The sequence below is a fragment of the Myotis brandtii genome, unplaced genomic scaffold (genome assembly GCF_000412655.1).
Source record: "Myotis brandtii unplaced genomic scaffold, ASM41265v1 scaffold23, whole genome shotgun sequence".
NCBI lineage: Eukaryota > Metazoa > Chordata > Mammalia > Chiroptera > Vespertilionidae > Myotis > Myotis brandtii.
In genome coordinates this window covers 3,976,494-3,998,544 of record NW_005358649.1, presented here as the reverse complement: position 1 = coordinate 3,998,544, position 22,051 = coordinate 3,976,494, and the positions used below count along the sequence as shown (strand labels likewise).

The window sequence follows — 22,051 nt, the reverse complement described above, 5'->3', positions numbered from 1 at the left end:
CCTGAAGATATTTTTCCATTGATTTTTAGAGAGAGTGGAAGGGAGGGAGGGAGAGAAGGGGAGAAGAGAGAAAGAAACATAGATGTGAGAGAGATACATTGATTGGTTGCCTCCCGCATGAGAGCCCTGACCAGCCTGGGGGTATCAAACCTGCAATCCAGGTATGTGCCCTTGACCAGAAATTGAACCCATGACTCTTTGCTGCTTGGGCTGATGCTCTAACCCAGGGGTGGGAAACCTTTTCTCTGCTAATGGTCATTTGGATATTTATCATCTCATCCTCAGGCCATACAAAATTATTCAACAATTAATTAACTCACTGCTAATATCTTGGCAGGGCCAGACCAAATGATTTTGTGGGCCTTATATGCCCTGCAGACCCTCTGCTCTAACCACTGAGAACACCACCCACTTACAGAAAACGTTTAATGAACTCTTTGGGTGACAGCAGACATTTTGTTTGAACTCTGATCTACAGTTTCCATTTCTAAATTATGGGAGCTTGGACCGCCTTCGTGGCTGACTTGGGAGACTCGGGGGTTCAGGCATTGTTGTGTCTGGCACCATGGTCACTGTCAAGCAGGCTGTGCCCTGCCCTATCTGAACTTCCCCGACACTCTCCTGCCAACAGAACCCCCAAAACTGGATGTTGCTGAAAATATTCTCCAAGTTGTTGTGATTAGTGCCATCTAATGGAATCTTCCTTAACTCATGGTCTTTTGTGGCGGTGGGTTTTTGAACCAGATTCCCAGGAGTTTTTATGATGGAGTTGGAGGGTGGTTTGTTCCACTTCTGGTGCCGAAGTTTTTCTATATAATCACAAGGGCCCAGTGTCACCCAGTAGTGCACACAGAGGTGAACTATCTCATGTTCCAGGCAGATAAGGCCTGTGTTCATGAACATGGAACATCCTCAGGATCCCTGGCTGATCATTCTTTTGAAGCACCCATCAATGCAAGTGTGCAACCGGAAGTTTTCTACTGACTGTGCAGATACTCTAGATACGTGGTCGGCAAACCGCAGCTTTCGAGCCACATGAGGCTCCTTGGCCCCTTGAGCGTGGCTCTTCCACAAAATACCACGTGCGGGCGCGCACGTACAGTGCGATTGAAACTTCGTGGCCCATGCTTAGAAGTCAGTATTTTGTGGACTAGCCGGTATTTTGTGGAAGAGCCACGCTCAAGGGGCCAAAGAGCCGCATGTGGCTCGTGAGCTGCAGTTTGCCGAGCCACAGTTTGCCGACCACTGCTCTAGATCAGTGGTTCTCAACCTTCCTAATGCCGTGACCCTTTAATACAGTTCCTCATGTTGTGGTGACCCCCAACCATAAAATTATTTTCGTTGCTACTTCATAACTGTAATTTTGCTACTGTTATGAATCGTAATGTAAATATCTGATATGCAGGATGTATTTTCATTGTTACAAATTGAACATAATTAAAGCATAGTAATTAATCACAAAAACAATATGTAATTATATACTCAATATGTGTTTTCCGATGGTCTTAGGCGACCCCTGTGAAAGGGTCCTTAGACCCCCAAAGGGGTTGCGACCCACAGGTTGAGAACCACTGCTCTAGATGGAGTTGCTGATAGGGTTAACAGAAAATCTGTCTGAGTAGTTTTTAGAACTAGTCTCCTATGACATAGATTGGCTCTGGGAGGTAACATATGGGCTCTTCTTTACTTCCTGTTGTAGATCTATTTCCTTTTTGGTATCGTAAGTATCTTATCCCGTCTAACTGGATGGAAATGAAGAAAGCGGCAGACTCTGCAGTGTTCTGGCAGGACCCGTGCTTGTTAACATACTTGACCCATGTTACTTTGTAGTTTAATTCAATACATGATGAATAAATGGATTAGATGCTAAATATCCTGTGCCCAGTATTCCTGTTGCTATCCCATGTATGTGAATGTGTGAATATCTACCCAACATGACCAACTTATGATCTCAGGAAAAAAAGAAGGCAAAAGCCTACCTTTTCTAGAAGGCATTTAGAGAAAGAGAAAAGTGATGATAACAACCATCCTGGAATTTGCCCACATTTCTAATTCCCATTAATGGATAAGGACCCTTATTCATGGATTCATCTTGGTTCAAATATTTGTTCCATTAGAATCAATTCAGGTTTCTCATAAAGATACAATCTTGAGTATCAATTGGTAGCTTTGAGGTTGTGCCAAACAAAAGAATTAAGACTCGTGTTTTTTTTAAATTATTTTGTTTTACAGATGGGAAGAATGTTTTAGGGCTTTTAGTCATAATTCTCCAAGCAACAGATGTCCAGTTGTGGAAATGGTAGAATACCTCCCCGAATGCATGAAAGTAAGCTCTCCAAACAAAACTCCTTCTGGGTATATGCTTGGCATATAATATAATGTGTCGATTTACTGTTGTAATCACAACCTAAATAGTAGCAATTTCCATCTTTAAAAAGTTTCTAGTTTCCCACAGGGCATAAGGGGAAGTTAGCCAACAAATATTTAGGAAGGACCTACTTGAATTAAAGAATCCAATTGTTATGTGGAATACAGAAAATATGGGCAACCGATTTTTTTATTCAAATAATCCAAGTCTAGAGCAGAGATTACTAATGGCGATTGCTGGCTGAACAAATCCTCTAGTTGTTTTTAATGGAATGCATGTTATTGTTTCAAATTTGCATTAGTAGCTAACATTTAAAACTAGGAGGCCCCCCCCTTAAAGATCTAGATATCTGGCTTCCTGTAAAAATCAGAAGATCTGGTGACTGGGCCTCCCTGCACACAAGGCAGGAATCGCTGGGCCAGTGTAGCAGCTGCTCCTTTGGGTGGGGCAAGCACCCTCCCACCTCTCACTCCTGCCTCCTCCTTTTGTATATTCAGCTCTAATGCCCAGTGTTAGTTGCCATGTATTGTCCTTCTTGTGCAATTGCTCCCCTGGTAGTAGAGTGATATTTCTCTATATATGCCTGTATCCAAACTGTGAAGAGTAAAAAAGAAGCATTTGGAGGGCCTGCAGAATTTCTCCTTGTAACATTATCCCCCTGCCCTGGCCATGCTGCTCTAGATGAAGACTGTGTCAGTCCCAGTGCTCAGCAAGGGAGGTACAGAAGCAAACACAGTATCAGGCTCGAGCAATGCAGATAGGAACTTGGACAAAGAAAGACCCCAGGGCTCCTCTGGAAGCAGATTAGGGACAAGAAATGATCACTACAAGGCGCTGGGCAAAGGAATCCTTAAGTATCTACATATTTTCTAGAAGCCCAGAAAGATGCCAAATCTTGGGCAAAACCAGTGGAAGATTTCTTACATTTTAGTAAATGTACTTTGTTTCTCAAAGTGGATGGTATTTTACTGAATCACTTTTATTTCTGTGTGCAGTGGTTAATGTAAAATTTTATTTTTTAAACTTCGTTCCTGAATGACATGGGTTATAGTTTACCTTGGAGGTACAAGAAGCAAAAGAAGGGAAGGGGTGTCTCAGGTATTGTTTTAGAGATGGGATCAAATCCTGTCTCCTCTCTACTCTCCTGGCCAATATCTTAGCCACTTTTCCTCCCAAAGGTGCTTTTAGATTGCTGCATGACACCCTCCACGGAAGACAAGTCCTGCCGAGACTACCATGTAAGCTTATTTTACCATAACAATTTGAAGTTTATTTTATTATAATTCTTTAAAGTATATTAAAAATATTAGTAGAGTTCCCCAATCTCAAAAGGTGGTAAATATTATCTTCATTTGTCAGATTACTCTATTTCCTACTTATGAGATAATTTACCTCTTAAATCCTCAGTTTCCCCCTAATATTTTAATTGTTTTTAATAGCATTATTTAGAGTTGCTTCTAGTCTTCTATTTTCTTGTATAGTATTGCCTGAAGAATTAAATTGGGTGTAAGTGACTATGAGTTAAAAATCAATGATTATGAGTTAAAAATCAATCAAATAACAGCTTCCTAGGATATTTATTTTTTTAAAGTAATATGCAATAAGTTAATTTACTTTTGTTCAGATGAGATGACTCAACTTTTATTTCAATCATTTAATTTTCAACAGAATTGCAGGCTTGTGTTTGTGATTGTCAAGAACAGTTGTGGGTCTATACTAGACTAAAACTTTTAAAAATTATATCTCCTATAGATCGAGTATAATTTCAGATATCTTCAATGTCCATTAGAATTCACGAAAAAAAATGCACAGGATGTTACATATGAGCCTCTCACAACCATCAATGTAAGTCTAGTGTTTTCATTATCCAGGTAATTTCTACATGGGCTCTGCAGTGTTTTGGTATTATAATTCAGGAAGGGACCTGGAGAGAATTCCAGATTTATAGTTTTATGTCTGTCTGTCATGTGGCCCCAACCTTTATTTTTAGTAAAAAAAAAAGCAATAATTTTCCACAATTGCTATAATTTGGTCTCCTTAAAGTTCCACACTCTTGATCACTTTCGTCCTCATGGTCATGTTAAACCTGTCTCAACCCAGAATCCAATACACCAGGGACAACATGGGCTGTCCACCTAAATACAGACACACATATTTAAGAGTTTGCTCCATTGTAAATCAGAGGAAAATGTGGGGCTTGATATTTAACAGTCATAGCTTCCAAGTTCAGCTGACCACTGGCCGCACGGTAAACTCTGACTTTCAGAAGCTCTTAGATCCTTCTGGAAGAGTAAATGCAATCAGAGAGCAAGCCCTACATGCTCAGTATGGACCCAAATTTCCCGAGAGACTTGTTCTAAACCAGTTCTTAGTCCAAGGAGTTCTTGCACATTTCTAGCAGATGAGGCAATAAAAGCCATGAGGCTGATCTACTTCTGTCTAAACCAGGGTTTCAGACTCAGGTAACTGCACAGGAAGCAGGTGACAGGTATGTGATGAGCTCCTGGTGTGAAAGGACATGGCTACTCACTGTTGTCTCAGTGGGTGAAGGAGGCTCTGGGGTTTCCTCGTCCATCATCTTGCTAACATCACTTCCTCTATGAATTTATTGAACAATTAAAAATTAATTTTGAGGTAGATATTAGTAGCTCCAATAACTCATGACAACTTATAAAATACAGGCTAATTTAACCACTGTTATGTGTACTTTACTATTTAAAATGCTTCCAGAAAGATAAGCCTGGGTTTCTTCAAAGAAAGACCAAGGGTGTAGCTTTTGCTTATTTATCTTAAATGTCCTTTCCAGTTGTAATTTGTATAAGATTGAAAAGCTGATTTCTTTAACTAGTGAGAAAATGAAATAGACAAACTGAATCAAATACTTGCACCTGTATAAAATGGTTCTCTCTAGCTTGTGTGTGTGTGTGTGTGTGTGTTTTAAATATATTCTTGATAGAACTTTGGTTTCTCAAATTTTCTAAAACAAACAGTTGTTACTTTTGTAATATCAGATAAATTTATAAAACCAGCAAACAAGAAGCTTAATTTATACTTGATTGCTTCATATGGTTGTATTTTTATGGATCTTTTTTTATTTCTCAGACAATGGTACACCATAACCGCATAGAGCTTCTCAACCATCCTGTGTGCAAAGAATATTTACTTATGAAATGGTGGGTATTAGGTAGTATTTCTTTTTTAATAATATCTCCATTAATTTTATTAAAAGTCTTCTAAATAATTATGTTTAAATGGTATTTTCATGTTTGAAAAAGAAATGTGTTGAAGGCATATTTTGGTATTAAAATGATGATGTTTATTTTTTTACATTAAATGACATATTTTGGGGTGAGGGGAAGTCACTATATAAGACAATGAGAGGCGTTCCTGGGCCCTGCAGTTTAGTGGACATGAATGAAGTGAGAGGTGTGTTCCTGGGAAGAGCCAACATGGAATTAGTAGATATGAGCTAATGTCTCAGCTCTTCCATTAATTGGTGAGAGATTTTTAAGTAACTCGTGACTTACTGGGAAGTTGTGATTCCTTTTTTGAAAATGGAAAAAAATGAATTCGAAGGTCTTCTTGGTTCTAAAGTTCAGTGGATTTACCAAATAGATTTCTGAGAGAGATCATAACTACTTTTTCCACGTATCTTAAGGAAATATTTTTGTTGAAATTCCTCAACTATGGTTTACTTATTTTCTTTTGTAGGTTGGCTTATGGGTTTAGAGCCCATATTATGAACCTAGGATCTTATTGCCTTGGTCTCCTGCCTATGACCTTTCTTGTTGTCAATATAAAGCCAGGTATGGCTTTCAACTCAACTGGAATCATCAATGAAACTAGTGATCATTTAGAAATATTAGACACCAAGGTATTTTTCCACTTATTTTCATATTTCAACCTTTTAAAAGAAAAGATTATTAAAAAGTGTGCTTTTTTCCCTAATAATATTAGCCCTATTATAAGTTTGAAATACCAGGACTTTTATTATTATAAATAGCCTATAGGATTCATATATGCTAACAATTTCTCCTAAAGTCCTTTGTGAAGTGAGAGGGAATATAAATAAATGGGTCAGTAAATGAGTTCATAAATTAATTTAAAGGAATTGACATGTATGAGATGCTAGCTTGAATGCTGAAATAGAAAACTTTAAAATTGGTGTCCAAGAAAGCAGATTTGTGGCTGCCAGGGATTGTAGGGAGAGGGGAGTGATGCTTAGTGGGTACAGGGTTTCCCTTTGGGGTGATGAGAAAGTTATGGAACTAGATGGTGATAATGGTGTGTAACACTGTGAATGTACTGAATGCCACAGAAGTGTACATTTTAAAATGTAAATGTACAGATAAAATGTAAAACTCTCAAAATGATAAATTTTATAGTATGCACATTTTACCAGAGTAAAATAATTTTTTGCATAGGTTCATATTCTTTTGGAATTCCATTGGCAATTTCTGAACCTGTCTTAAGACATTATAAAATGAATATGTGTCTTCTTTATATTGGCATCACAGTAATTTTCTGTTTAAAGCAAATATGGACAGTACATAGAAATGAAGCAAAAGAATAACAAAATAAATATGTAATAGTGGAAATTATTAAGAAATTTGTGTTGTTTTAATGTATACCCTTGTAAGTGCTTACATTATTTTTTTGTTTCAGGATTCATATTCTATAAAAGTTTGTATGATTTTAGTTTTTTTATCAAGCTTATTTGGATATTGCAAAGAACTGGTCCAGATTTTCCAACAGGTAAACAATACATTTTGTATCTCTAAAATTGGAAATATTTTAATATGCAGAATAAATATTTTAATGTCAGAATAAAATCACATACCTGGACAAATGTATAGATTGGAAATACCAAGCATAAACTTCTCCAGATGTAGAAATCACAGGATGTTAGATACACTTTCTGCCCTGGACGGTGCCTGTTGACACACCTGAAGCCAAGTTGGTCCAGAATGACAAGTCCATGTGGGTCTGTCTGGCTACACATGACTTTTTCTGTGTTTTCTCTGATAGCGACTTAATATTTTGCTGACATAAAAGTTAGATTTTGAATTTTCTAATTTTGAATGTAACTGTTTATAAAGAACTTACTTGGGCCAAGACTCCATTGCAAATGTGTTTGTTTTTTTATTCCTCTTCTAAAAGGAATACTTTATTTATTGCATAAAATGTCAAGTTATAACAAAATTGGGGAACTTTTTATCATACTTTTTACTTTCTACTTTACTTCTTAAAATGGATGAACCAAGTTCAGATCAGACACAAGGATTATGTAAATTACCTGTAGGTCCTTGCTTGGGTTGATAAATGGCATCAGTCTTTTATTATTCATTTTTGGAGTATACTTTTTGTGCATGTTACTGTCTATGTTTTAAATCTTTTACACAATACCTCATTTTCTATGGAAATGTACCTCTCTACATAATATGAGCACATGGGTATTTGCATGATGATAATAGTGCTTTGCATTTGTTTTACATATGCATTGCCAAGTACTTTTATATGTATATAGTTTCAGTAAATTGTCACAATTCTGAGAGTTAGACTGTATTGTTCTATTGTATGTTAAATGATTTAGGGCATATTATGTAATATCTCTTGTCATTTTCAAACTTGAGAACTACAGATTTGTTCTCCACATTTTCTTATTGATAATGGCCTATTCTACAGGACACCTTTAAGTTAAGAATAGAAAATACACCAAATCGGTATGGTAATTTAGTCTTAGCACAGGTCTCAAACCTCCTTAGAAGCAGAATTAGTTGCTTTGTATCCTGGGAATTCCACATGCATGTCTATATACAGGCAGAAAGGAATTACGAAGCCAACCTGCAGTCCCTCCATCCCCAGATTTTTCCTTAAGATGAAGTGGACTCCATGGGGAAAGCCCAGAAAGTTGTAGAGGCATCAGACTGCCTAGGTGCCAGGTCAATAAAGAGGCTGGGCTACCTCCAACAATGATACGAACCAAGAGCGCAGTTCAGTCCAGGATGGCAGGAGCTGGCTCCTTGGTCCTAAATCCCCAGCTGCAACAACGAAAAACTCTTGTGACTCATTACAAATATATATTCATCCATAAGATGTTAGGTATTGATCTCTACATGGGGTAATTCTTCATTTTTTTAACCCCAGAAAAGGAATTACTTATTGGATCAGAGCAATGGAACTGAATGGGTTATCTACACAACGAGCATCATTTTCGTGTCACCCTTGTTCATCAGTATACCAGCTCACGTGCAGTGGCAATGCGGAGCAATTGCCATTTACTTCTATTGGATGAACTTCTTAATGTATCTTCAGAGGTAAAACTGGCTTCAATGATCTCTATATCCTTTAAACATCCTTTAGGTATGTTTAATATAATAAAGAGCTATTATAAGTCCCATAAGTATGTAACTGGCTTCTTCCTTTTCCAATGTTGTAAACTGTGAGGATATCTTTTATATTATTAAGGAAAAGGGGAGGGAGGTTTGGACTTCAGAGTGTAGACCAGGTTTCTCTCAGCCTTGGCACTACTGAAATTTGGGACCAGATAATTTTTATTGTGGGGCTCTGTCCTGTGCACTGTAGGATGTTTAGTAGCATCCCTGGCCTCTCTGCTAGATACCAGTAGTAACCGTCCCCCACCCGTGTGACAATAAAAAATTTCTCTAGATAATTGCCAGTTATTCTCTGGGTGGAAAAATCCCCTCGAATCCAGACCCACCAGTCTAGTCAAATCTAGATTAAATGTTGAAGTAAATGGGTATAAAAGTATTGGCTATTCTTGTTTTGCCTGGTATTATTTGATAATTACTTACTTTAGATTAAAACAATTAAAAGGAAGTGTTAGGTATGGTGAGTAATAGTGATAGGAGGGAAAAATGTCAACCCCAAAACTCTAATTCTAGAGAGGAAAGAAGGACCAGGCTCCCCTGCCTCCCACACTTGCTGCTGGTGAATTAAATATGTTATTTCAGCCCTGGCCGGTGGCTCAGTTCTTTGTAGCATCGTCTTGTACACCAAAAGGTTGCTGGTTTGATTCCCAGACAAGGCACATGCCTAGGTTTCTGGTTCGATCTCATATATGTTTCTCTCTCACATCAGTGTTTATCTCTCTCTCTGTCTCTGTCTCTCTCTAAACATATCCTCAGGTGAGGATTTTTAAAAATGTTATTTCACACAATCTTTACAATAACAAGAGGTAAATGTTATTACTCACAGTCTATAAAAGAAGCTGAGGCACTGAGTTAGTAACTAGCCCAAGATCTCAGCTGGTAAGTCAGATGTCGGCATTTTACCAAAGTCGGTCCAACCCTGGGACAGCGCTTTCCCCACCATAGGTCTGCATTGCTGTCCTGAGCACAGTGCAGTGGGGCTGAGCCCCGACTCCCGAAAGGACAGGATCTGGTGGGAAGAGCGCTGACCTGGAAGGCAAGAGGCATCAAGATAGGTCCAGGCAGTGCCACTCTGTTGGCTTTGCCACTATTTAGTGACCTGAGCGAGGTCCTGGATGTCTCTGGGAACTGAGCTTCTAAGTCCTCTGATGTCCCTTTCAGCTTTAAAATCTTATGACTCCCCTTTTAACAGGGTGTCTTGTCAAAGGGAAAGTACAAGTTAGTGGTCAGAAGACACTCATCATCTACCCAGACATTTCACAATGTAGGTTGCTGGGGAGACACAGGAAAGTGTAGGGAGCTGTAAGGATGGGAGAGTGAAGCATGGGTATGTGCCTGCGACAGATGCCCCAGGAGCATGAGCTCATTTCGTCCCTCCCACCGAGGCACCACACAACTCGTCTCTCTCATCCCCTCATCGTCTGGTAGCAGCATCTTGGATACTGGGAAGCTATGTCTCTCTCCTACTTTGGTCAAGTGGTAACACAATGAAAGATAAACATTAACAAGAAGAGAAAAGGAAAAGGAAAAAGGCAGATAGTGTGAGCGGACTGAAAATAAGACTTGATGCTTCATGAATTCTCATGTCTCATTTTGGAAAGTAACTGGCCTCAGTTACCTCATCTGTGGAAACGAGTGCCTAGTGCATGATAAATATTGACCCTGAATGAAACACACTGGGCCAGAAAAGTGAATAAATGTATTTTTTCCCTGCAAGGTTTTTTATTTTTATTTTTTCTTTATTGATAAAGGTATTATATATGTCTGTGCAATACCCCATTGCCCTTCCCCCCAGCACATGCCCTCACCCCCTTGTGTCTCTGTCCATTGGTTATGCTTATATGCATGCATATAAGTCCTTTGGTTGACCTCTACCCCTCCCCCAACCCTCCCCAGCCTTCCCTCTGAGGTTTGACGGTCTGTTCGATGCTTCTCTGTCTCTGGATCTATTTTTGTTCATCAGTTTATGTTGTTCATTATATTGTACAAATGAGTGAGATAATGCAATATTTATCTTTCTCTGACTGGCTTATTTTGCTTAGCATAATGCTCTCCAGGTCCATCCAGGCTGTTGCGAATGGTAGGAGTTCCTTCCTTTTTACAGCAGCACAGTATTCCATTGTGTAGACCTACCACAGTTTTTTAATCCACTCATCTGCTGATGGGCATTTAGTCTGTTTCCAAATCTTAGCTATTGTAAATTGTGCTGCTATGAACATAGGGGTGCATATATCCTTTCTGATTGATGTTTCTGATTTCTTGGGATATATTCCTAGAAGTGGGATTATTGGGTCAAATGCGAGTTCCATTTGAAAAAAAAAGTGAATAAATATTTTAATTTTTCAAATCTTCCTAGATTTGAGAACTGTGGGATTTTCATCGTTATGTTGGAGGTAATTATGAAGACTTTGTTGAGGTCCACAGTCGTGTTTATCTTCCTTCTTTTGGCCTTTGGACTCAGCTTTTACGTCCTCCTGAGTATACAGGTGAGGAGTTGTGCCTGTGGTTCATTTTTTTGCTATAAATATTGGGAATATATATTTATACTGAGTTCTCAATGGTGTATAATATCAATAATAACACAACGATATTTGGATATTTTCATTTTATCTCATATATTGGCATTCAAATGATTTTCACTACAGGAAAAATATAGCCTTATTACATGACTTTTTTCCATTGTCAAAACGTTTATGTGTAATGCACGATGATTTGTGTGCAGAAAAGATTATTTTGATGACTTTACCACCAGTTTATTGGTAGTTTTTATCCCTGTATTTTAGTAGCTGTAGTCCTATGACTTTAAAAATATTTTAAATACGATTTTTATCATTTTACTCTCCAGGAACCATTTTTCATTATATGCATTTTGCATTTCATGGTTCCCTTCCCGTCTTTCCTCAGGATGCTTTCAGCACTCCATTGCTTTCCATAATCCAGACCTTCAGCATGATGCTAGGAGACATTAATTATCGCGATGCCTTCCTAGAGCCGTTTCTGAGAAATGAACTGGCATATCCACTTCTGTCCTTTATACAACTCATTACCTTCACAATGTTTGTCCCAATCGTCCTCATGAATTTACTTGTAAGTAATTTATCCTTGTATTTCCTGCTTGCTGATCATTTGAGGCATTTCACAATCATTATTCGGAGCCTCCCCCATCTCCCTCCAAGAAGGGAAAAGGGACACCTGTGAAATCCATTCTTTCACTGAGGCCTGAGTGTGCCGGGCACAACGTGGGGCCCAGGGGATGCAAAGATGCATTCACTTGGCAAATGCTTATCAAGAATCTCCTAAGTGACCCAGACACTGACCCAGGTGCCGGGACAGAGACAGATCAATACCCAACCCCTACATGATTATAAACTAGTCATGAAGTTAAGCAGTAAACAGGTAAGTATGGAGCATGATGTTGTGGGGGTGGTAAATGCTATGAAGAACTACAAAGCAGAATAAGGATATAAAGATGAATGGTGTGTGCTGTGTTAGGGTTGCCGGGAGCAGGGGAAGGCAAAGGTTAGGCAGATACCTTCATGGAGTGAAGGAGGAAGAACTCATCTCTTGAATCTCTCATGGACCAGACATTTAAGTGGGGAGCGAGGGTGGGAGGTATTTGTGACATTCAGGTGCCCCCTCTAAAAAGTCAGAGGCTGGCTACCCCCAGCAGATATGGACATGTCCTTGCCCTTCCACAGAGAACCTGTCCAGCCCTGAGCATCCCAGGTCCATGGAGAGTCCTAGCCGGCATTACAGGGCACGTTTTGTCCTTATTCATTTACTCGAATGTGCACATAGTCCACACGCTTTTTTGGAGCCTGACTATGCACCAGGGACCGTGCTGGGCAGTGTTTCCAGAAAGAAAAAATAATAATACAGACTATGTAATGTTTTGATTCACTGACTTGATACAACTCCAGTTTTATTTTGGTGACATAGAAAAGTAAAAGATGGCAACTAAGAATAATAAAGAATGACATGAAGCCCACACTCGTCTCTGAGACTCACTTCCGTTTGGAAGACCATTCTCCAGAGGAGAACCTGGGTTAGCAGCAGTACAGGTCGGTGCCACCCGCAGATCTGTACGGCCAACAGCCAGTGAGCTTCACTACCTGCTTGTCCCAGAGAAAATCAGACCCACCAGGGCCAAGACTGACACTGTTCTCCTTCCTCAGACTGACTCGATATTCTCCACCCACCCGAGCCCCTTTTCCTCATTTCTGCCAATAAACATTTGCCTCTCTACCTACTTCCTCTTAGCTCTTGCCCTCGTGGTGCCTCATCCCCACTGCTGTAGAAGACTGAAGAGTTCCTCCCTCTCATCTCATTTCTCTGTCTAATCCTTCCCACAAATTATCACCACAGTGATGCCCTGATCATGAAAAATGGGGCCCGTCAGTGTCTCTTTCAAAGTTTTTCTTTGACTCTTCTAAAGCTTCAGTCCATGAGCACTGCACACAGGGTCCTCATGATCCGGATCCGACCCAGATTTCATCCAACTCCCCACAGTCCGCAGCTTTTACCCAGACACACACGAGCACACGCGGTCACTGGGTGTGCCAGGCTTTCCTCCTGCCTCCTGGGCTCTGCTCTCCGTTTCCTGGAACCCCCCCACCTTGGTTAACTCTTTCTCAGCTTTCAACATTCAGGCCAGGCATCATCTCTGCTGGGCAGACTTTCTTAGCCAACTACCCCACCCCAATCACCGGAGTCTGTTATCATAGTTTTGAGGACACAAATCAGAGAAAGACAATAATAAAACCTACTTCCTAAGTTATTGTGAGGATGAAATGAGCTAATATGAAGAATTTAAAACATATTTGCATTCAAATCTTAGCTACTATTAAATATTAATAGTATTTGATTAACATTTAATATTAATATATTGCTTATTTTAATTAGTAAATGATGAGGCTTACAAGCTTATAACTTGTATTAATAAATTATGGGACGCACAGCTCAGCACACTCAGATGTCTTCAGAGCCAGGCAAGCACCTCTGATGTAAGATCTAAACCAGAGAGACTGCCCATTGCAGGACTTGCAAATTAATAACAGAAAACATTATCCTGCCAGATAAAAGCTACTTGCTGACTATATTTGTACACCCTGGAATAGACTTTCACTGCTCATTCATTCAGCAGCTTTTTTGTGTGCCTACTATGTGTCCTGCACTATTCTAAGCACTGGGCATATGGTGGTAACCTGGAGGGACTGACAGAGCCCTTCTCTGCTGGAGTTTACTTGACTGTGAGCCTCTCGGGTCTCAGAAAGCAGGGGGCCAGGTCAGCAGACACAGGCCCTGAGTGTCTCCCAGTGGAAGAGTGAGTTAATTTGGACTCAGTAGAACTGAGCTGACAGCTTCCCCTCACCTAATTCTGCCCAGCCATGGATTTCTAGGAGGATTTGTATTACCAGAGCCTCACCCACCCCTAAAGTGTACCTTTTCCTGCCAAACATAACATAATATATAAACCTCTTCATTCCCTCATTTTAATGTTTTAACTTTTCCATGTTGTCCACCTTAGATGCTAAACTCCTGCAGTTTCCAGGCATGGTACATGGCTATTGCCAACGGTATTTGATATCACATCACTCCCGTCCTCCCCCAAAAGAACATATTTTTACTTAAAATTAAAATGAATTTCAGATTTATTTTTATGTCTTAACTTTTCATGATAACACTTGCCATTACTGGACCCACCGCCATGGCCACCGCTGTTAGGAGTTATACAGGCTTCGCAGCTCTCCGTGGGGTGGAGCAAAGTGTTCAAGGGCCCTGCTGGTGAATTTAGGAGTTATACAGGCTTCGCAGCTCTCCGTGGGGTGTGGGAGCAAAGTGTTCAAGGGCCCTGCTGGTGAACTCCATGCCACACTGACAGCATCCAGGGAGACCGTAAGTGCATTTTGATGTGAGCTGTTACACTGGTCGTGATGCAATGCCGTGTTGTGCTTCAGATCGGTTTGGCAGTTGGGGACATTGCCGAGGTCCAGAAGCACGCACTGCTGAAGAGGATTGCCATGCAGGTGAGTGCCGTGTTTGTTTTGAATCAGCACCACCTGAACCGTTCACATGCAGGCGTGGCTGAGTCCTGAGAACACTCTGCTGAGCCTGGGCATGTTCTCACTACCCTGCCTGCAATGCATGCTCTCTGGTGCACCTGTGGTCGTCAGAGAATCAAAAATGAAAAAAAAAAATCCTACAACAATGTCGGCAGAGGAATTGAGAAACTGCCTAAGCCTCTTTCGAGGTCAACATGGGGCCAACCAGGCAGCTAGCCGCTGTGGCGCGGGTGGATGTGGTGAAAGGCAGGGGCAGGTGATCGGCTGCCAGGGGCCCAGGAAACGGGCCGCCCAGCCGTCAGTGACACAGCAGTCAGTGTTCAGTTGCTGTGCTAACGCTTTCGTCTGTGCAGTGTGAGAATTCCAGCTACTAATGAATGATCCCTATCAATAAATCCAATATGCGCTTTAGGTGGAACTCCATACCAACTTAGAGAAGAAGCTGCCGCTCTGGTTCCTACGCAAAGTGGATCAGAAATCCATCGTCGTCTATCCCAACAGAGCCAGATACAGCCGAGGGTTACTAGTAAGTACATGGAACAAACATGGCATAGACTGTGCGACACTGCTTCACTGTGTATTCCTAAAGGTTGCCTTTTCATTTTTATTTATTTAGTTACTTATTTTAATATATTTTTTATTTATTTCAGAGAGGAAGGGAGAGGGAGGGAGAGAGAGAAATGTCAATGATGAGAGAGAATCATCCATCGGCTGCCTCCTGCACACCCTCTACTGGAGATCGACCCCCCAACCTTGGCATGTGCCCTGGCTGGGAATCAAACCGTGACCTCCTGGTTCATAGGTCTACACTCAACCACTGAACCATATTAGCCAGGCCCAAAGGGTGCCTTTCTACACACCCTGAGTCACTCTGCTTGTGGGAAACAAATAAGCTTGTTTTAAAAAAAACAGTGCAGGATGAGAAAGTGATGGGCAGTGCAGTGGCCTCTCTCCATGTGGCTCAGCTAAAGCTTCAGTGTTAAACATGTGCCACGTCCCTGTGAGAACACTTGGTAGGTGTACCATTTAAGTATCCTTTTTACATTGCAGGTGTGCTGTTTTTCCTAATCACATATCACTTACTTATATGTGCAGATGTATGTATGTGTGTGTCTGTGTGCCTATATAGAACACATGTGTACATATTCACAGATACACACCCATGGAGAATACATATAGAAAATACACAGAGATTAAGCCAGGTCATCTATACTAATAAAAGGGTAATATGCTAATTAGACCAAACGACCTTTTGATCATCATTTCAGACATCCTTCTGGACAAAGCCATGGTGGCAGAGGCCGAGGCAGAGGCAATTAGGGGTAATCAGGCAGGCAGGCAGAGGCGGTTAGGGGCGATCAGGCTGGCAGGCAGATGAGCGGTTAGGAGCCAGCAGTCCCAGATTTCGAGAGGGATCCCAGATTGGAGAGGGTGCAGGCAGGGGTGAGGGACCCTCCCCACCCCTGTGCACGAATTTCGTGCACCGGGCCTCTAGCTGTATTATAATGGGAAAGGGACTATACTAAGAGTCAGAAGTACTGGATGCTAATCTTAACCATGCCTGGGCTCCCTCTCTATGAATATTCTTTCTGAGTTCTTTGTAGGTTAAGTTTCCATTGTGTAGTCATAACATGATAAAGGGAACCTAAGTGTCAGCCTATGCTTTACTCTGACTCTACACTATCGCCCTATCTGATTTCACTCACATCCATAGTTGCAACTACCACCTAACACAGGAGCTCAGCGATTAATATCTCTGGCCTACAGCTCTTCTGTGCATTCTGGGCCCCTGTATCCAACTGTTGACTTGACATCTTCCCTGGTGTGTCTGAGGTCCCTGAAATTCAGCATGTTTAAAACAAACTCTTGCAAAACAAGCTCATGCCTTTCACTCTTCCCACGAATCACTCCCTCCCAACATCCCCTACAGAGAAAGGGTGGAAAAGCTCATCCTTCTCCAAAGTTGCTTATGTCAATTGACATCCACACCATTTGCCTGTGCAGATGGCAGCCTTGACATTGCCCCTCCCTCTTCCTATCCCCTCACTTCAGTCAATCACAGGTTTAGGCCGTCAGACTTGCTAGGTGGTCTCCTCTTGCCTAGACTCCTAGAATTACCTCACTCCTGGTCATTTCACATCTGCCCTCGATCCTCTCTAGTTCACCAATCATTTAAAGATCCTAGATTTTAAAAATATTAAAATAGCATTTCAGAAATGTCCCCATGTGAAATTCAGTTGTGTTGCATACGATGCTGAGCAGTTTGAGAGAAATAGCTTATATTGTGTGAAATACCACCACTTATTTTGTTGTTGCTAATCCTCACCTGAGGATACTTTCTCTATTGCTTTTCAGAGGGAGTGGGAGGGAGGGAGAGAGAAAGAGAGAGAGAGAAACACCAATTTGAGAGAGACACATAGCTAGCCCTGTAGCCTCCTTCACATACCCTGGTAGCTCTGATGTAACCTGCAACCCAGGCTGTGCCCTCGACCTGGAATTGAACCCAAGACCCTTCAATGCACACAGCGCTCCAATCACTGAGCAACACAGGTCAGGATGAAATACCGCCACTTATGATGGACATTTTTCATGAGAATTTCCTCATGAAAATGATTCACTTAAACCTTTTCCTAAACAATCCTCCACTCCAGTTTACCCCTCCTTTTGTATTATTTATATATCCTGTACTTTGCTCTGTTATGTGTATAATTTTGTTACACAGCTCTTTGCATGTCTATTTCTCTCAACAGACTGTGAGCTCCTTGAGGGCATGGCTCTCGTTAGATACCTGTGCTAGCACGCCCTGGTTCAGAAGTTGAGTTATGGCACATGTTCAAGAAATAGTTCCCGAATTGAGTTTAATGTGAGTAACTATTAATCTTTTATCCCACAGTGCATATTTCACCAAATTTTTTGCACCCAAGAAGTAAGACAAGAAATACCAAATGCGGATACAGCTTTAGAAGTAGAAATATTGAAGCAGAAATACCGGTATGTATTTCTTCTTTTATCCATATTTGAGAAACTCAAAAGTCTTAAATAATGATGCATAGTAAAGGGTTACACTGTATATTTGTGTTTATCTTCTGTATTAAGGCATGCTTTAACTCACTGATGCTGCCAGGGGATTGGGAATTGTGAGAGAGTTTCTAGAACCTCCAACAACTTATTTGCTGCTACTCACCCAACAGTATCCTGAGCTGCATGCATCCCTCATGAGCCATCTCCAGTCATACATCAAAGCTCTGAAAGATTGTGAGGATCCCAGGAGCAGATGCATAGTGTACAGTGGTTAAATGCGAGGGCTTTAGGGTTCATTTACCTGATTTCAAAGCACTTAACCTTTCTGTGCAACAGTATTTTAATCTTTAAAATGGAAACCTAAATAAACCAGCTGTGAACCAATAGTATAACCGTAGGAAAATCGCTTATACTTTGAAAATATGTGTTCCTGACCAGGATTCTGACTGTCCAGAGGCTGTAACCTGAGCACAGGTTACCCGATACCTGTTAGCACTTCTGGTCCCCAGGCCTTGTGCACGTGGAGGGCTGAAATAAACTCATGAAACCTGTATGTCCCTTTAGGCTGAAGGATGTGACTTCTCTTCTGGAAAAACAGCATGAGCTTATTAAACTCATCATTCAGAAGATGGAAATCATCTCAGAGACAGAGGACGAAGATAACCATAGTTCTTTCCAAGACCGCTATAAGAGAGAGCAGCAGGAGCAAAGGAATAGCAAGTGGAATTCTGTGCTGAAAGCAGTAAGGGCCCGAACACAGAACCCTTAGCAGGAGTCACCCTTAGCAGTGGGCTTCCTGCGTAAGCATCTCCTGCATATTAACACACATGCACAATATATACTTGGGGTCTGATTGCCAGTGTGGAGAGAGTGAGGAAAAGGCAGAAAGCTGATTCTGTTTCCCTCCCTCTGAAGCCAAATCCTGTGTAGAAGTAAACTATCTCTTTCTAATCACATTTTCTGCCAGTACTCTGCATTGGGAATATCCTTGCTGATATGTTCAAGTTGGACTTTACCTCACTATTTGAATGGGTGGAAAGTGATTTGCTAGCACATACATTTTTGATGATAAGGAGTAATAAATGTAACGGTTGAGCTAGAATGCAGATGTCAATACTAGAGTCTTGCTGGATAATTATGATAATTATATAATGTGTAATGCATTGGACAGTGCAGAGTCGCCTCAGCTGCTTCCGTTTGGCATACTCTTTTGTGTTGAAGATCCTGTGGGTGGAACCCTGTGTGCTCTGTTCTGATCGTAATAAATGGCCCCACCCTTCTGCTCCCAGCACACCTGATGCCACTCTGAGTTGAGGCTCAAATCCACAGGCCTTGTGATATGCATGACTTTACTACAGATAGCATGTGTTATGTCTGTATTTTTTGTTTCTTAGTGATCATAATAAATGTAAAACCTATATAGTCACCTCAGTGATTATTATGAGATGTTCATTGCATTTAGTTTTTTTGAGATTTGTAAAAATGCCTCCATCGCATACGCCCTTTTCTCTTTTGATGTCCAGTGTCAGTCACATGCCTCTTCATCTTTTCAAGGTGCTTCTCTCTTTAAAAAAAATAAATAAACAAACAACAGTTCTGGAGGCTAGGAGTCCTAGATGAGGGTGTCAACATGGTTGGATGAGGGCCCTCATCAGGGTCACAGACTAGTTTTATTCTCAAATGGTGAAAAGAAGGAAGGATCTCTCTGGAACCTCTTGGATAAGAGCATTAATCTCACCCAAGAGGGCTCTGCCTTCCTGACCTAATTACCTCCCAAACACCCCACCTCTTAATATAATCACCTTCGGGGGTTATATTTTAACATATGAATTTTGGGGGAACACAAATATCCGGGCTGCAGTAAATGACAAGTAAGATATAAATTATTTGAAAAAGTTATTTACAATTCTCTGTGATCATGACCCTTGTCTGCCATTTATAAGCCATGTGTAGAAATGATACAACTAAAACATTGCAATAGAAAGAGAAGAAGAAAATAGAAATGCAAGCATACTAAAGTAATTTTAAAAGGTTAAAAGGCATTTCTTTCTCTAGCTATGATAAATAATGGACTTGGGACTAACTTCCCTCCCCATCATACAACTATTGGACAAAATATATGAAACTGATTTTAGACAAAAAGCAGATAGAACTCTGATCCATGAATCAGGGGCTGGAAGTGGTGTAACTACATTCATCCCACTCAAGGTACTGCTCCTAATTTATTTTCCTCTTTGCACCAATTCTCATGTTTATGCCCCAGGAGACACCCACTTTGGTGAATCTCTTTGGCCATGTATGTATCCTTGTGTTATGTTGAACAATGTTGTTTGGGGTGTGCTTTTATTTATAGAGGTGCTATCATGCTGGTTCTTGTTCTCTATCTTACCTCTTTACAATGGGCATTATGTCTACAAGATATGACTGTGTCACCTTCTGTCCATCTAGTACAGGGCTTCCAACAACTGCTCACTATCATTGTGTGCACCCCACACAAGCTCCTGAACAAAGGAGTTCCTTCCCTTCTCTTGGCTCTCTCTCTCTCTTGCTCTCTCGCTGCTTTTGCTGACTCTTGGCTTGTGTAGTGCTCACACTTGCCCACATGGCCCACAGTCATGTGGACCCCACACACACTGGACTGATGGACTACTAGCCTGATGCTGTGCCGGACTCAACTCCACCCTGGGCGGAAACACTGGACACTGGCTTTGCTTTTAAGCTCTGCTGGATCCCCGGCTGCACGTTTTCCAGGACTGGTTTAAGGGAAATGGGGCTTCTGCAACCCAAGGATGTAATTCCATGTAAACAAAGCTTTCTACTACATCTCATCCTCCCTTGGGGGCCTCCGGAAATTCTTACTCTAGCAGCATCCCCAAACCCCACTCCACTAGCAAAGGGGAAGGGAAATCCACACAATTCCCCACTAACAGTTATGTTAGTATACATAGTTTTATATGTGTAATTACAATTTTTGATTAAGGCAAGAAGTATCAGATGCTTTCGAATGAAAGAAAAAATGTATCACTGATAAAGAAAAACAACCACTTAGTCTCGAAGCAGCTATCATAACCTTAAAAGGAGAAGACTTAAGGCAACACAAACAAAAATACACCTCCAACTTAACCTTACCATGTAAATATTCCAAAAAGTCAGCTCGGGGTGGCCTCGGCCCTGCACTGCTAATGACACCGGGGACCCAGGGAATTCCCAGCTGGACTCAGCCTGCCTGCGCTGTGCTTTTCAAACAAGTTAGAGAAAGGCAAACTGTCCTGCTGCCCTGTGTGTATATTTTGGCTGCTTCAGGACAGAAGGTAATGGGGGAAAGCACCTTTCTTTTCATTTTTCACCATAATGAGGAGCACCATTTGACATGTGACAATTCCACCAGATAAGACAAGAACAATAAAATGCAGGGCAGACATGTGAAAGAATGTTTCCATCCAATGCTGGGCATTGGATGGCTGTTTTGTGATATTTAAAACTTATTTTTAACTGATCATGCCTGAGCCTAACCTTTGGAAGAAGAGACCCCTATGAATTCTCACTAATTAACAAAAGTTCCCAGAGATGGAACACTAGCGTGATATGCATGACACAGCACACACATTTATGGGGAGATGACTAACCCGTACATTTCAAAGACCAAGCACTGTGTAACTGCAGAGTATGCCTTCAGCACTGAGCAACAAAGGCTCTTAGAACTACAAAAACCAAGTGTTTGCATTTCAAAGGTGGGGGTGTGGTGGGGGGGGGAGTGAGCAGGGGATGGTAAACATTCTAAATCACCCATTCTTCTCAGCAAGGAGTCCATTCTATTCAAATCAAAGTTAAAGACACAGTTTCATGCCTGACATTTGAAGCATAGGTTGGATAATTCCTTTTAAAAATTGTAACCATAAACACAATTTAAATAGAATAACTATCTATCAGTACACTAAAAGAAGAAAATAAACAATATAAAAAAAGCTTTAAAAAAGGAAAAGCATCAAGACCCACAAAAATCCAAAAGCATAAACTAGACTATATAAATAAAACCTATAAATCCTGATCACAAACATAAAAATCACTGAAGGCAAAATACTCTCCATTTGGGTTTAAAATTTTAATTCCTAGAGAATAATCTAAATTAGCATTACAGAAAGATGAGCAAAGAAAAATATAAAATGTAAACAACAGGAGTGACAAAATGAACTTAATAGAAATAACTC

The 22,051-nt window shown here is 40.8% G+C and overlaps 1 protein-coding gene across 1 annotated transcript in view; it reads left to right on the top strand.

Moving 5' to 3' along the window:
- Positions 1-19,260, top strand: part of TRPA1 (transient receptor potential cation channel, subfamily A, member 1) — a 46,798-nt gene extending 27,538 nt beyond the window's left edge. The window contains exons 15-27 of the mRNA XM_005866403.2: positions 2,233-2,326; positions 3,547-3,606; positions 4,121-4,213; positions 5,471-5,541; positions 6,080-6,242; positions 7,034-7,123; positions 8,516-8,685; positions 11,117-11,246; positions 11,665-11,847; positions 14,718-14,786; positions 15,235-15,348; positions 17,716-17,813; positions 18,408-19,260. Coding sequence (XP_005866465.2) covers positions 2,233-2,326; positions 3,547-3,606; positions 4,121-4,213; positions 5,471-5,541; positions 6,080-6,242; positions 7,034-7,123; positions 8,516-8,685; positions 11,117-11,246; positions 11,665-11,847; positions 14,718-14,786; positions 15,235-15,348; positions 17,716-17,813; positions 18,408-18,612 — 1,540 coding nt within the window. The 3' untranslated portion in view covers positions 18,613-19,260. The remainder of the gene's footprint in view (positions 1-2,232; positions 2,327-3,546; positions 3,607-4,120; positions 4,214-5,470; positions 5,542-6,079; positions 6,243-7,033; positions 7,124-8,515; positions 8,686-11,116; positions 11,247-11,664; positions 11,848-14,717; positions 14,787-15,234; positions 15,349-17,715; positions 17,814-18,407) is intronic.
- Positions 19,261-22,051: the final 2,791 nt, after the last annotated feature.